Below are 16233 nucleotides of genomic sequence, written 5' to 3'. Positions count from 1 at the left end.
TGTCAAATAAATAAATAAAATCTTTAAAAAAAAAAAAAGTATTATGAGGTGGATCAACATTCTCAAAGATCTGCACAGCTTCTGAGCGATAAAGCTTCTGAAAGAAAGCATAGCAAATTCCCTTCCTCACCTTGAAGTGGGCAAAGATTTCTTAAGGAGGACAAGGAATGTTCTCATCTTGAAAAAGTACATTGTTCTTTATCAGAAATTAAAAGTTCTGTTCATCAAAAGATATTAAGATGGATGGCTATCTGAGAGAGGGCAGGTATCCATCATATAAAGAATTCCTACAAATCAATAATAAAAATGACAATTCAATAAGAAAAAGCAAAAGATGTGAACAGGGTATTACTATACATATTATACACACACATATATGAACAGGGTATTAATATATATTATATATGCACATATATGTATTACATGTGTAGTTCCCTCTTCGTGAGATTGATGGGTTTATTTCCCCAGCTGCTTACATTTTTTGGCTGCTAGAACTCCACGGTCAGCCTCTTCCAGGAATTACCTTTGGTTAAAGAGAGCACTTTGCCCAGTGTCCTTTCCCTTCCCTGGGGCAGCGGGCTTCTAATGACTGGCTGGTATCCCCTTTCCTAGAACACTAATTGATGAGATTTAGAATATGTATTCTTTTCTTGGAACAATGTTTGCTTCGTGCTTCCCTCGTGAACACGTGCAAAGGGTGAGCTAGACACAGGTGGACATCCAATCACCCAGAGCGGGGCCCTGCTGGATCCTGGCGCCCAAGTCTGTACCTGGCCTGCTTGGGCCACTTGAGGGCGCTGTGGACCCACTGAGCGGGCCGCGGGCCGCTGTGTCTAGGAGAGAGAGGGTTAAGGAGAAGCAGTCTTGCTTTGGTCCTGGCATCAGGGAGATTGTTGATCAGAGTCAGTGCTGGTGCCTGAAGGGCCGATCACAGTCTTCTCACATTAACTGATGCTCAGGTGTGTTTGCCACAACAGGGAGCTATGAACTCCACCTTTCTTGGTGTGAGGGCCTCTCTTGGGAGCCTACATTGGTGCAGAGTGTAATGAGGCTTCCGTGGGGCAGCCTGAGTAACCTGAGCCAGGAGCAGAGAAAAACAGAGGAAAACAGAGGAAAACAGAGGAGGTGTGGCGGATGGCCACCCAGCTCAGGACGGCCAGCCCCGGCTGCCCAGCAGGCGCCTGGACAGACTGGAGGAGGGCCTGCAGCAGCTGAGCCTGCCCAGGGGGTGCAGGGGGCCTGCGGGAGCCGACAAGAACAGTGACATCAGAACGGTGACGTCACAGGCAAGCCCTCCGAACAGAGATAAGGGAGGAAGACCAGAGCCCTGAGTCGGAAGATGCGCGGTCCTGTCCTGCCTGAGGCTTCCAGGGGCACCCAGCTGCTCTGCTCCGCTGGAGCTGGGAGACAGCCTCAGGCAGGACAGGACCTCTAGGGTAGAGCCTCTAGGGCCTCTGTCCCGCCTCTGATTCCACCGTCCAGGATGGCCCTCTGTCTCCTGGGGGCAGGTGAGTCCTGAGCTCAGGTGGGCCATCCCTTGAACTGCTGCTGGAATCTCAAATTCCTTCCTAGACCAGGTCATCAGCGGCTATGTCCTCCCTCTACAGGTCCAGTGGGTGCTGAAGTCACCCAGACCCCCAGACACCTAATCCAAGGCCGCGGGGGGAAGGCCATTCTGAAATGCCATCCTATCACTGGGCATAGCAGTGTGAGATGATACCAGCAGGCCTCGGGCCAGGGCCCCCGGTTCCTCATTGAGTATTAGGAACAAGAGCAGAGAGACAAAGGAGACATCCCAGAGCGGTTCTCAGCTCAGCAGTTCAGTAACTACAGCTCCCAGCTGGACCTGGACTCGCTGGCGCTGGGAGACTCAGCCCTATATCTCTGCGCCAGCAGCTAGGCACGGCCCTGCAGCGTGACTGGCTTTCTGTACTCAAACTTCCCTGTCCCAGCTGAGGCTGTAAGAGGGCGAGGAAAGGGCGCCTGGGTGGCTCAGTTGGTTAAGCGACTGCCTTCGGCTCAGGTCATGATCCTGGAGTCCCAGGATCGAGTCCCACATCGGGCTCCCTCCTCGGCGGGGAGCCTGCTTCTCCCTCTGACCCTCCCCCCTCTCATGTGCTCTCTCATTCTCTCTCTCTCAAATAAATAAATAAAATACTTAAAAAAAAAAAAAGAGGGCGAGGGAAGGGGGCCTCAGCCAAGTTCCAGAGATGCTTCCAGGTTTTTTCTAATACTCTGCTTTGCTGAGCTCAGCCAGAGCACTCCTGAACATTTGGGGCCCAGATTCACTGAATATTCTCGCAATTCCTAGCAAATGGCAGGAGGCCCTGCGCTGTGCTAGAGTGTAGGTGTGCAAGATGTGTTTTAATGAAAGATAGACAATAGCATGTCCATTTTACAGATGAGGAAGCTCTCAGTATGCCATATTATAGATACGGAACAGTAGCTCATGGACTTTCCAAAGATTTCCTAAAGTCTCAGAGGCAGGAGTCAAATCCGGGTCTCCATGCCTCTGAAATCAACATTTCCCTAAAATTGCATGGGTTTCCTGGGCCTTGACCAACAAGATGTTGCAGACCACTGTGTCTTCCATCTCGGGACTGGCTGATCCGTGGTGGGGAGGTCATACATCACGTTGTCGGGCTACCATACCTATTGCCTGCCCACTTCTAGAACTAGCTGCAAGCCAGAGAATGTGTGTCTGTCCAGTCACTGTTCCACTAGGGTGGGGCCAGGGTATCCCCCAGTGCAAGAGCTGAGGGACTAGGGGGTTTCCAGTCTACCGGAGATTCAGCCAAGGAAACAGGAGCCCCCTGGGGATCTCAAGCAGAATGGGAGTTAATACGGGAACTATGCTTCTAAACCGTTGGACGTTCTGGAGGAGGGAGGGTCTGCAGAGGCTGCAGTCCGCTCTCACATCTAGCACTTTCCATCAGAAAAGCTGAAATTGCTACTTCTGCCCAGGCCGATAAGTGCAGAAAACAGCAGAGAGCCACAGCTAAGTACGTGGTGCAACATAGTCATTTTCTCGTGGCAGGTGCAAGCTTATGAGTGAACACACACGGTTTTAATTCTATTCCTTTTCTGGGAACTTACAGAAAATTCCCTTATTTATGGCTCATTTTCTCTGTGCCATATACTTAAGTACATTATTTCGATTAATTCTCTCGGGCCCCCACGTGAAATCAAACAATTTATCCACGCTGCAGGTGAAAACACCCTTTGTTACAATGTAGATGATTTGCTGAAGGAGGCGCAGCTCACAGATATGGGACGCACGCCGACCTAACTGCTACCCCCTTCCACATTTTGGTAGAGAAAGGCATCTTCACAATTGGAACACTGACTCAAAAGTGCCTTCCAGAAACACGGGCCCTGACACAGTCGTTTGCTCAGGAAGGCTACCTGCTGAAAGAGGACTTCTGAGATTTCCATCTGTTCATATTCGGACCTGCCTCGGACTGGTGACCTGGGAAATATTTGACTGGGCTTTCCCACTCGTAAACTAAGGCCAATAATATGTGTCTTGCAGAGATTTTATGCAAGAAAAATAAAACAAACTGCCTAACACAAAGATTAGGCCCAAGAAATCTTGGTTCCCTTGTTAACTCTGATAAAGCTCTGGCCTAGCACAATTATTTACTGGGTGCAATTCTGGGATCAAAGGCAGGCATGGATTACTTTTGCCTGACTCACCTATGTTCCAGACACGAAGTCATCTGAAATGTAAATACGGTCATCTGATAATGTATTATGTGAATTAACTGCAAACGGTTGCCTCTTATGGGAATGAGAAAATGAGGCCTATGACAGCACTCTTTGTTTGATATTAAGTCTGATATGCAAGAAGGTGCTGTGCTTCCAGAACATTGCAGCTGATCACACAGAAGATCTGATAAAGGAAGGTACAGTTTTATTCAAAAGAGTTCATCATGGTAGAGCCTCTAGGGCCTTCTGTCCCGCCTCTGATTTCACCGTCCACTGCTGTGGACAGTATTTTCTTTTTTTTTTTCTTTTTAAAGATTTTATTTATTTATTTGACAGAGAAAGACACAGTGAGAGAGGGAACACAAACGGGGAGTGGGAGAGGGAGAAGCAGACTCCTCGCCGAGCAGGGAGCCCGATGCGGGACTCGATCCCAGGACTCCAGGATCATGACCTGAGCCGAAGGCAGTCGCTTAACCAACTGAGCCACCCAGGCGCCCTGTGGACAGTATTTTCATGCAAGTCTGCCTCCGTTCACCTCGTGCTGACGGTGTGCCCCTCACACACATGCCCTGATCCCTGGGCTTTCTGCCCCAGGGCTGTCTGTGATATCATAGGTCTAGCTGCAGGCATGCTAATGCTCCTGGCGGGACAGGAGCCAAGACATGAAACCTCCAGGATCTGTATTCAGGGGGACAATTCAAGGAGGCATTTCATAGGCTTCTCAGAAGGTCCCAATGGACTCCATCTCCTGATGCCCCTGCATATCCTCAATATTGCTCCTTTATCCTGGTTCTTTCCTTCCCTCTTCCCTCTTCCCTTCTGCTCTCTGACAGCTATGGAATAAGGTGACCATTGGAAGACCCTTCCCTTTGGAAGAGACCGTGATTTTTCCTTCATTCATATTGCCATCCATCCTCTCCAAGTCTTTTTTTTTTTTTTTTTTATTTGACAGAGAGAGACACAGTGAGAGAGGGAACACAAGCAGGGGGAGTGGGAGAGGGAGAAGCAGGCTTCCCGCCGAGCAGGGAGCCCGATGCGGGGCTCGATCCCAGGACCCTGGGATCATGACCTGAGCCGAAGGCAGACGCTTAACGACTGAGCCACCCAGGCGCCCCCATCCTCTCCAAGTCTTATAATAACATATATGAATGAATCTTTTCCCAGTTTGTTTTGGTTTATTTTGAATCCCCAACAGACTCCTGTGGGTCTCTGCTCCCTTAATGCTCCAAACCTATTTGTAACTGAACAGACCAGGGTTATGTTTACAAAAGTAGAGTCTGCCTGAATTTTCTTCATTAATTCAACAAACATTTATTGAATACACATGCAGAGCATATCCAGGTTTTATGGAGCCTAAACCTTATAAATTTTAGGGTGCTATTTGAAAAAGACAATAGAAAAAAATCTTTTAAGTCTTGGAAAGGTCCTGTGCAAATGAGAAAGGCCTGAAGTTATTCGTCATTGACTTTATGGCCAGCCCACCCTTCACTCTTCACCATGTGTAGGAAGTATTCCAGGTGTTTGGGAAACACCAGTGCAAAAAAAAAAAAAAGCAAAACAAAACAAAACCAAAAACAGACAAAGCTTCGAGATGAGGTCTATGTTTTTAGTAAATTTTGTGACAAATTTGTGAATCAATAATTAATTTAAAAATAAATTTACAAAGAAATATTCCTGGTAAATGCTTATCTCCCTAAAGAAATTAGGTATCGTTAAGGATATTGATACTCTGGGTAGATCATACTTTATTGTGAGAACAATCCTCAGATCTCTGAGATCCCATGTACCCTACCCCAAAGAATGCGAGTCCTAGCTGAATAAATCCCCCTTTTTTTTGTAGTGACCCAGCCACGGGAAGCAGACTTATTTGTTGTGTGGTTCTTAGTCTCCTGGGACCAAGTAAGTCCTGTGCATAAGGGGAGAGTACTTCCTGGGTATGCCAGGCCCCAGCCACAAGCCTTTCTGTGAGGCACTCCTTGTGTCCGATTTCTGATTCCACGTCCTTTCTCACTGCTGTGTGATTGTAGGAATGACCAAGGAAGAGTATGTCAAGAATGCAGCCACAGAAATAGAGGAGCTTCACACTGAGATATGACCTACCTAGGAAATAACAGTGTGGACTGATATTGACTAGCTGTAAGTGTGACACTAGAGCAAATGTATGGCTCAATCTATATTCACCCATTGGGTGGGTGCAAGACCTTCTGAATGGAGACAAAACAATTCCATGTAAACCGGTGGATGAATATCTCATCCACCTTGCTAATGAGCTTCCTCTTTTTTCACGGAAAGCAGAATCATAGAACTAATGCGGCCTGGTGCTCCATAGCCTTGTCTGAAACAGAGGGGAGGAATCTGACTCATGAGAACATAAAGACCTGAGTACAGACGGCAGGGTTCCCATCAGTCAGGGCATTGTGAGACAACATAAAATAATTCTTCAAATTCCAATGACCCTGACCTTGAGACTTTGAAAACTTTCTGGACATGGTTATTTTAAACAAGAAAATCACTGTAGGCTGAACATCCAATTATCCAGAGTTAAGGCAAAGAGAAAAACTAAAAGGTATTTGGAGGCAAATTTTGAGCAGAAAAGTCACCAAAGAACCAGGACCATCATAATAGTATTTCTTAGTCTACAGAAATATTATGAAAAAATTGTAACAGGATGCAAATAAGGAATTGTATCATTATTCATGGAGGAACAAGTTTCCTTACTAAAAGGTAGAGGAGAAGTATATATACCTATAAGATTTCTTCAAAAAGCAAACTAACAAATTCTCCCCCTTCTGAGACATTCAACTTTGTATATATTAAAATGATTCATTCTTGTGGGGAAAGGGGTGTGGCAGGTTAGCTCTGCAGCTCAAGCATTTGTCAAGGACAGTGGTGTCACTGAGTGACTGGAAGCCCAAGTTCTATTTCCCCAAAACAAAAGTAGAAGACATGAGATTCTGCCTTTCACCTGAAATGGCCACCAGGCTCTTCTTCTGTGTGGCTCTTTGTCTCCTGCAGGCAGGTGAGTACAGGCGGGCTTTCTTCCCTGGAATTCCCAAGACCTCAACACAAGCCTTCCTCCTAAGATGATAGCATTAGTCTGTGTCACTCTCTATTACAGGACACATGGATGCTGGAATCACCCAGAGTCCAAGATACGAGATAGCGAGGACAGGAAAGAAGGTGACTCTGAGATGTCACCAGACAGAGAACTATGACTATATGTACTGGTATCGACAAGACCTGGGACATGGGCTGAGGCTGATCTATTATTCAATCAATACTGGCCGCACTGAAAAAGGAGAAGTCTCCGATGGGTACAATGTCTCTAGATCAAATATGGAGGATTTCCAACTCATACTGCTATCTGTTGCCTCCTCCCAGACATCTGTGTACTTCTGTGCCAACAGTTAACCCACAGCACTGCACAGCTGCCTCCTCTTTGCACATAAAGCGTAGTTAGACTGAGTTGCCCTGGACTCACGAGGCCTGGTCCGAGCCCCAAAAAGGCCCTGCCTCTGGTGGAGCCACAGAACTCTTGCCAGCATGGGAGCCTTACGATAGTGGGCAATAGGACCCTCAGGGTTGAAGTCCATCCCTACACCAGTCTCAGCCTGACTGGACATCACTGCAACATCCTTAGCTTGCTGGTTCTCTCTTCTGCTGGCCTCTCTTCCACTCGCAGAAGGAAAATGCATCTTTAGCTGAGATACATGAAGATTCCCTTGATAATCTCAAAGCCCCCACATTCTTCTCTGCCTTCTGGGTTTCAGTGACTTCTTTACTCCGTACTCCTTTCCCCAGCCTCTTCTACCCTTCAACTTACAAGTCATAGACCATCACTCATATGGTCTCTGCTCCTGGCTGCCTTTCTTCTGTGAGGTAATAGCGCTGCAAGGTCCTGTAATGTTTGCCCCTCCCCGCCGTCTCTCCACCATCACCCTGCCCAGTCTCCCCGGCTCTCTCTGCCCCAGCCACACTCACACACATTCAGTTATTTCCTTGTATGCGCCATGTTCTTTTCTTCCCTTGGAATCTTTTTTTACAAGCTATTTCTTCACTAAACATATGCCCCTCCCTCTTAGTTCTGGAACTCTACTTCATCCCTCATATGAAAATCTATTTCAGGTCTACTTTTAATTATGAAAAGTAAAACTTAAACTTTACCAGAATAAATTAAGAAAACTATTTTTAAGCATTTATTTGAGGAAGGATTTTTTTTTTAAGTGGAGACACAGAAGAACACAAACCACAAAGAAAACTGTAATTCCGGTTGCAAGAAACTCTTCTACGTCAAAACACACCATAAAAATGAAAAGGAAAAGACACGAGGAGTGCAAACCAATGATAAAGAATCGGTGTGACAGACGCCATTCCTGCCACCAAATCCCCATGGCTGCTTCGCAATTCCCAGCGTCATTTTCAGTTATGGAGTTGGGAACCTACAACCAAGTTCTGAACAATGGGAAGTGTGTAAAAATTATTTAAGTCAATTCCAAGCCTTGCCTTTTAAATTATCCTGTGGCACTGTGTTGGGGGTCCCCAAGTATACGCCCACGTTTGGAGATTCACTGAAAGGATTCACGGGAGATGCATCTAGTTGTCGTCAGGGCTAAGAGTTATTAGTGATACAGTAACTATTCAGTGGCAGATCACAAGGGGAAAAGACACAAGTGGAGTCTGAAGGAATCAACAGGCAGGCGTCCTTATGCTCTCCTCCTCCGTGGAGGGGTCACACAGAGCTCACACTTCCCCCAGCGGCAAAAAGGTAGCAACATGGGTACGGTGTTTCTGCCACGGGAGCCCCTTAGGGGCTTAATGGCCAAGGTTTTATTGGGGGCTGTTCATATGGGCACTCACTGCCCACGACATACTAAAAATGTAGTTGCCCAGAAGGAAATCTGGTGTTCAGCATAAACTATGTGTTTGCATGAACAGTCTAGGCAAAGTGAGCCATCCTTCTTAGTTGGGAGAAGTTGGTATCTGCACAGATAACTTTACCAGCCAAGTCCCCAGATGGCAGCCAATGGCCCATCTTGCAAGCAGCCCTTCTGAGCACAACGGTCTCACGCTGTGTTAACTGCTTTCCGTGCAGACACCCTTCAACTCTCTTTCCCATGCTGTGATGAACTCGGAATGTACAAGTTATAGATTGCTGAATTATAATATGGAAGCAGCCTGGCTCACTGGATCGTAATTTGGTGGACAACCTCTGAAGAAAGCTGCTCACACCACATTGTGCTCTGTGGTCGCGAGAAATCTGCGGTCACCGGTTAAACCACTGAGATTTTAGAATCTGTTTTATTTTCTGTAGCATAGCTGACCTTGTCTAATGGGATCCAGAAGGAATAAAGAATTCTCATTGCTTAATAAGAAAGAAAACCCAATAAAAATGGCAGTATTTAATCTAGGTGATTCACATCAGAGGAAACAGGAATTACCACTAAACATGTGGATAGATCCTCAAGCTTACTTAGAATCAAAGTATTGTATACAGAGATAAATTATGACTTCAAACTTGCCAGACTGGAAAATTTTCACCTCTCTCTCTCCTATCAGGCCCTAGTAACCTCTAATCTAGTTTCTGTCTGCATGAATTTGCTCCGTAGAAACCCCATATTCTTCTTTTTGTGTCTGGCTTTTTTTCACTGAGCATAATGCTTTCCAGGTTCATCCATGTTGTAGCCTGGATCAGAACTTCATTCCTTTTTATGGCCAAATAATATCCCATTGTATGGGTAGACCACATTTGTATGTCCATTCATCAGTCGATGGACATTTGAGATGTTTTCACATTTTGGCTCTTGTGAATAATTCTGCAATGAACATTGGCCTACAAGTATCTGAGTTCCTGTTTTCGATTCTTTGGGGCATATACCTAGAGGTGGAATTGTTGGGTCATACGGTAATTCTATGTTTAATTTTTTTTTTTAAGATTTTATTTATTTATTTGACAGAGACAGAGATAGCGAGAGCAGGAACACAAGCAGCGGGAGTGGGAGAGGGAGAGGCAGGCTTCCCGCTGAGCAGGGAGCCCGATGCGGGGCTCGATCCCAGGACCCTGGGATCATGACCTGAGCTGAAGGCAGACGCTTAACGACTGAGCCACTCAGGTGCCCCTCTACGTTTAATTTTTTAAGGCACTGTCAAGCTGTTTTTCTCAGCAGCTGTACTATTTTATATTACATCTGCAGTGTAGAAGGGTTCCAATTTCTCTACATCCTCACCAACACTTTTTTTCCTCCTCCTCCTCCTCCCTGTATAGCGTCCTAGTTAAATGTGAAGTAGAACCTCACTGTGGTTTTGATTTGCATTTCCTTAGTGACTGGTGGTGGTAAGCATCTTTTCAGGCACTTATTGGCCATTTGTAAATCTTCTTTGGAAGTGATGTCTTTTTTGTCTGGTCGTCTTTCAGAGTTTCTCTTTGTCTTTATATTTTAGTAGTGTTACTGTGATGAGGCTCAATGAGATTGAGGATGAAGTTCACTTGGAAGATTGGTTGCTGGTAATGTTTTCAGTGCATGTCGTACTCCTGAAACCTTTGTAATATACTATAGAAGAGACAAATGAGTGAATTCACCAATATTGTGGGGAACCAGGATTCCTACTAAGAGAAGGGAAGTATAATAATAAAAAACAAAACAGGGAAAGATGAGGAAGAAATTTGTTTTGATTTGAATTGGAGGTATTCAGTATGAACTTATAATTTAAAGATGATGTAGTTCCTAATTCTATCCATGGAAAGGTCTAGGAAACAATTAAAAAACCAACTAATTGTTTTATTTTCCTTGTAGGTGGTGCTTCCAGTACCAGTGAGCAATCCCATTGCAGAGTATTTGATTTCTAAAGGTTATTCCTCAATAGAAGGGACAGGGCAAAAATTACTTCTTCCAGATCCAGGGCAGAGAAAGTACTAGGAGCATTATCTACACATCATCTACAGTGTATACTTACCAAGATATTTAACTTGTAATAATGCAGAAATTCTGACTGTGGGCCATTTAACTGGTCAGCAGGCCTGGGCTCTTCAAAAAATCAAAGTCATGAAAACCATTATAGATAAGTTGATGACGGGGATGCCTGATCCATCCACCTGAATGCTGTTGTCACTCGGCACCTTTAACCCCTGGTCACAGGTCAGAATAAGTAGTGACATCTTGATATGAAGAAACCTCTCCATATTGGAGTTCTTAACTGGTGCCAACTAAGTTGGGTGCAGATCAACTGCTTTTTTACTCGATGAGAGAGAAATTTATGAGGGAAACAGGTGGTTCTGGTAATTCTCCATCTCTGGGTCTTCACTTGATAACCTTGACATGTAAGCCCTAAGTTTTTGAGACTCAGCAGAATATATCTGAGCACATGGCTATATTGTTCCCACCTCTCTGGACACACATTTTCTCATTTTGTTCCTTCATACCAACTAGCAGGACTTTCTCCAATCCTCTCGCCCTTCCCAGCTCACCACCAGACAAGGGAAGGAAGTGTGTTTATAGATAATGTTGCCTTGTTTAAAAAGAAAAAGAAGAAGAAGGAGAAGAAGAAGAAGAAAGCCAGATACTAACCACTGAATTCAGTTATAAGTTACTCCAGAAGTTTTTTAAGATTCCAGAAGGTCTGTTCTATTTTGTATTTATTGTTATTGTATCCACTCTGGTATTTTCAGGGATTAGAGAGTTTTCCAGCCTTCCCAGATAAGATTGAAGATGCTACATTGATGAACTAGATGTACAGGAAGCCCCATGATGAAAACCTTGGTACATAAGGCAGCGTGGAGATTGGGGCAAGCAAGGAGGAAACTAGTCTTTGAACTTCAGAGGGAATAAAAGCTTCCACCTTAATCTGCACTCAGGGATCATTTTATCCCTTTACCTTTGAGTGTGTCACTTCGTTCCATGTGCTTCTAGGATAATGATGTAGCAATTTCCCCAGCCTCCATCCTGTCTAAGCTCGTGTGACTGGGAGAACGGAGAGCCTGGTGAAAGAAAAGTGTCCAGAGAGAAGGATGATTCCAGAAAATATAAAGAGGTTATGATGTTATAGTTCATATGTGAGTTGTCTTTGATACATCTAAGTGGAAACATCCAGCAGAATTAGAAGGTGGTGGGAAATGTAGAGACGTGGTGGTCAATCCCATCACTCCCACCCTGGAACAATGCGTGAAGACACTTGGATGAACATACACACAGTCTACAGATATGTTAAATAACCTTCTAGATATGGTTTAGTTTATAACACTTGGTTTCTAAGTCTGTGGCCATTTGCAGAGACACTCATGTCATGACAGGAACTGCTTCCTGGGGACAACAGGGATGCCCATTCTCCTCTGCTCATGTTCACAAGGACTCTGACCTGGTGAACCTCCCATTCCTGTCCTGACCTTGCCCTGGGCACCAGGCTCCTCTGCTGAGTTGCCTTCTGTCGTCTGGAGGGTGGGTGAGTCCTTAGAACACTAAGATCTCTCTGCATTTTATCTTTCCAGTGATTACTCCATTCTTTTTTTTTTTTTTTCCATTTTCAAATTCTTTTCTCCCCACAGAACTCATAGAAGGTGGAGCCACCCAGGCTCCCAGACATAAGATCACAGAAAAAAAACAGGCCGTGGCTTTTTGTGGTGTGATCCTATTTCTGGACACAGAACCCTTTCCTGGTATCGACAGACCTGGGACAGGCCCTGGAGCTTCTGATTCCATTTGAGGATGAGGCCATATTAGATGATTCACAGCTGCCTCAGAATTGATTTTCTGCAGAGAGGCCCAAAGGAGTAGACTCTACTCTCAAGATCTAGCCTGCTGAGCTGGGGACTCGGTTTTGTATTTCTGTGCTAGCAACTAACTTAGCTACAGCATCACAGAAGCACTTCCTTTCTGCACACAAAACATTGATTCTCCTTTCTAGTCAGCTCACAGAAGCTCTAAATGGAGGCCTTACCTTATCCTTCATTATGCGAGGGATAGAAGTGGGCTTGCAGAGATAAGCTATGATTCCTATAAAGGGAAGACAGGAGGACCGAAAATGTTGTTTGAAAATAATTATGACTCAGGTTTAGAAGCACTTCTTGGTGATAACTCAAGGATCCCAAACTGGAAGTGACTAGTCATACACTCAGGCCCCAGGGGCCAGTGATGGCTGTTCCCCTATGAAAGTACGCGATCACAAAACATGTGCAATAAACTCTAATAATACAGATGGCAGATCTTTGAGAGTAGCTAACAGCAGGCTCTCCCTCTGTGGTTCTTACCACTGTCTAAATTATTCGAATTGCTCTCCAGCTTGCTGTGGGAAGTTTTCTGCATCAAAGCCTCAACACAGTATGTGCTTGGAGAACATTTTTTTCCTGTTCTCCTGGTGTTGTTAATGATGATGGTGATGATAATTTCAGCTGTATTCTTCAGCCCTTTTCTGACTTCAAAGGAATACACACCAATGGATATCCTGGCAACCGGTCCCAAATCTTAGCTCAAAATGAATTCTTTCTCCAGAGTGATCTAACTCTTCAAAGTAACCAACACAGTTCAGCACTGTGCCCCGGGCTTGAGCCAGCTAGTTCAGAGACTTTGAGGGCGTCTCCAGCTGGCTGCCTTAGCACATCAAAATAACTCCCTCGTGCATTAAATATTCCTTAGTAAGAACTTCTGAAACAACCAGTTGCCCCCGATCCACTTATGCCCTCCAATTAACTCTTCAATTAACACCCTTTGTGTTGAGATCCATATCCTCCACTATAAATTCTGTCGGATTCTCTAAGATAGTAGTGGCCGTCATTCTGAACCATTGGTTAGAACTGTTTAGTAAGCAGCTTCCTGAGATTTCCCTCAAAACACTGCTACTGCGCCTCAGCCCCTGTGGTTTTATTTCCTTCCTTATCCAACCAAGAGGCAAGTCATAATTTATGTCCATTTATCTGGTGCACAGCTCTGCACGTATCTTCATCCAGTTTACTCGTCTGACAACTTCAGTCATTGATGAATACAACTATCCACCATCTCTGTGCCAGAATTTTATTTGGTTCTTTTTCCGGTCTGCTGATATATATATCTCCAGTAAATTAACATACCATGTTATATTAGTTTCACGTGTACAATACAGTGATCCAACAATTCTACACATTACTCAGTGCTCATCATGATAAGTGCGCTCTTCATCCCCATCACCTATTTCCCCCATCGCCCCACCCACCTCCCTTCTGGTGACCATCAGTTTGTTCTCCATATTTGAGACTCTGTTTTTTTGTTTGTCTCTTTTTTTTCTTTGTTCATTTGCTATATTTTATAGTTACTCAGCCTAATAACATTTTCCAAGATTGTCTTTTATCTCTTCATAGATAGGAAACATAGTTGTTTCAGAGTCTGTCTGAATATTTTCACATCTGACATCTTTGTGGGGCTATTTTTGTCGATTTTCTTTTTCTGCTCCTTCTCAGTCATGATGTTTGTATTTTCATGGTGTTTGTATTTTTCCTTATGAATCCAATTATCTTTGGCTTTGTGCCAGACACTAGATTTGTAGAAATAAATTTTTGCTGGGATGGATAGATCTTCCTCCAGAGAGAATTTCATTTTCCTTTGCCAAGTGCATGAGGGTATAAACAACCTGGGGCTACCTGAATCAGAATTCAAGGCTTGAGGTGGCCCGGATCACCTAGAGAACAGATTTATCTCTATCTCATCTTTACTTTGAATCTGTTAATTCATGTACATTTGGTACATTCTGGACTTTGATTTTTGTCCCCCTGGCCAGTGAGTCAGTCTCGTGAGCACTGACCCAGGGTAGGCAAATGCCCCCAAAGGCAAAAAAATGCTGTTATGCTGTCGTCTCCAGCCTTCTCCAAGTTTCCAGCCTTGTGTCTCCCACTATATTTTTGAGACATTAATTAACTGAGGTTTTTGATGTTGTTATTTTACCCAACTATTTGGGGAACAACAGAAGGATTGATTTGAGAGCTCTTATTTGTAATTCTAGGGACTGAGGTCAAGGAATTTTATTTAGAATTTTATTTTATTTTTTTTAAAGATTTTATTTATTTATTTGACAGGCAGAGACATAGCGAGAGAGGGAACACAAGCAGGGGGAGTGGGAGAGGGAGAAGCAGGCTTCCCGCAGAGCAGGGAGCCCGATGCGGGGCTCGATCTCAGGACCCTGGGATCATGACCTGAGCCGAAGGCAGACACTTAACGACTGAGCCACCCAGGCACCCCTTATTTAGAATTTTAAATCAAAATGCATTAATAGTAGATTCTTAGCCTATAATTTCTTTGTATTTAACTTAAATGGCATAGAGATGTTATACTTAAACTTTAATTTCAACTAGAGAATTTTTTAAAAATGTAAAGGGTATTTATAATCAAATTGAGACATTTGTTTTTTGTCATTTTATCATTGGGGTATTTATCATTGGAGTATTATTGGAGTACTTTTATGTTCTTTTTTACTTTTATCCCATAACCTCTGGCATGTCATTGGACCATGTGACAGGAAAGGAAATAGAAAGAGGAGTGAATATTTAGACTTGAGCAGAGAACACAGAATGGACTTGGATTTAATTGCTGTATTGTCATGATGCATTTGAGCTGGTTTTTCATGAGTACACCCAAGGAGCAGTGGTTGGAATTGGGAAAATATCTAACAAGTGGCTCCATCTTCCCCACTTAAACCCAGTCTCCTGAGAAATCACTTTATTCCACATTCCCCATTTTGGGAGACTTCCCTAAAGCAATACTCCTGTTCTTTTTTTAAGATTTTATTTACTTATTTGAGAGAGAGAGAGAGAAGAAGCAGAGGGGACGGGCAGAGGGAGAGGGAGCTTGATCCCAGGACCCAGGGATCAGGACCTGAGCTAAAGGCAGACCCTTAATTAACAGACTGAGCCACCCAGGTGGCCCACTAATACTTCTGTTCTAATCTTCCCATTCCTTATTGACTTTTCTATATGGGAAGGGAAATAAGTGATCTCATTTAATTTCTTCATCTTTCTTTAGTCTCTCTTCATCTTTGTGCCTTCCTCCTGGTACCTAGAGAAGAGATCGATTCCTTGGTGTTTTCTCAACATGAACTAAGATTAGTGGAGAACTTTCCTTTTCATACAAGGTAGACTGCAGTTTGGAGGAGAGAGAAAATGAGTTAAATTCTGACTCAATATAGTGTTAGCCAGACCAGGGGGTGTCACATCTGAGCCCCATTATTTACCATTATTTTGGTATTTACCAGTATCATCAAAAAGGACATCATCATGTCCACCTGTATGGCTCCAATGTCTAACTATCGGTTCCATCTTAGGCCACAATAAGACAATATTAGCTGTTGACCCTCTAATATTAACAAATCATACACCCATATACCCCTTGTACTCAATGAAACAAAGTACAACTCCCCTTCTGTGCTGACAAGAAAACACATTGGTGCTGTTTCTTCCCATTGGCCACTAGGAGGCACTGTAGCTTCACTGTCATCTGGAGTCCAGAGGGGCTGAACAAGTCCCCTGGAAGGAGAGGGCTTAAGGGTTAAACCATGGGGCATGGATCTAACTGG

At 44.2% G+C, this 16233-nt stretch overlaps 1 gene segment (V, D, J or C); it reads left to right on the top strand.

Annotated features, from left to right (window-relative positions):
- Positions 1-6678: 6678 nt before the first annotated feature.
- LOC123841825 (T cell receptor beta constant 1-like) overlaps positions 6679-16233 on the top strand; it is a 121698-nt gene continuing 112143 nt past the window's right edge. Inside the window, 1 exon segment of the C gene segment in view lies at positions 6679-6727. Coding sequence covers positions 6679-6727 — 49 coding nt within the window.

The sequence above is a fragment of the Mirounga angustirostris genome, unplaced genomic scaffold, assembly GCF_029215605.1.
Source record: "Mirounga angustirostris isolate CCGP_5_RB_7025 unplaced genomic scaffold, mMirAng1.0.hap1 SCAF_12, whole genome shotgun sequence".
NCBI classification, from domain to species: Eukaryota; Metazoa; Chordata; class Mammalia; order Carnivora; family Phocidae; genus Mirounga; species Mirounga angustirostris.
This window is presented reverse-complemented; position numbering and strand designations above follow the sequence as displayed.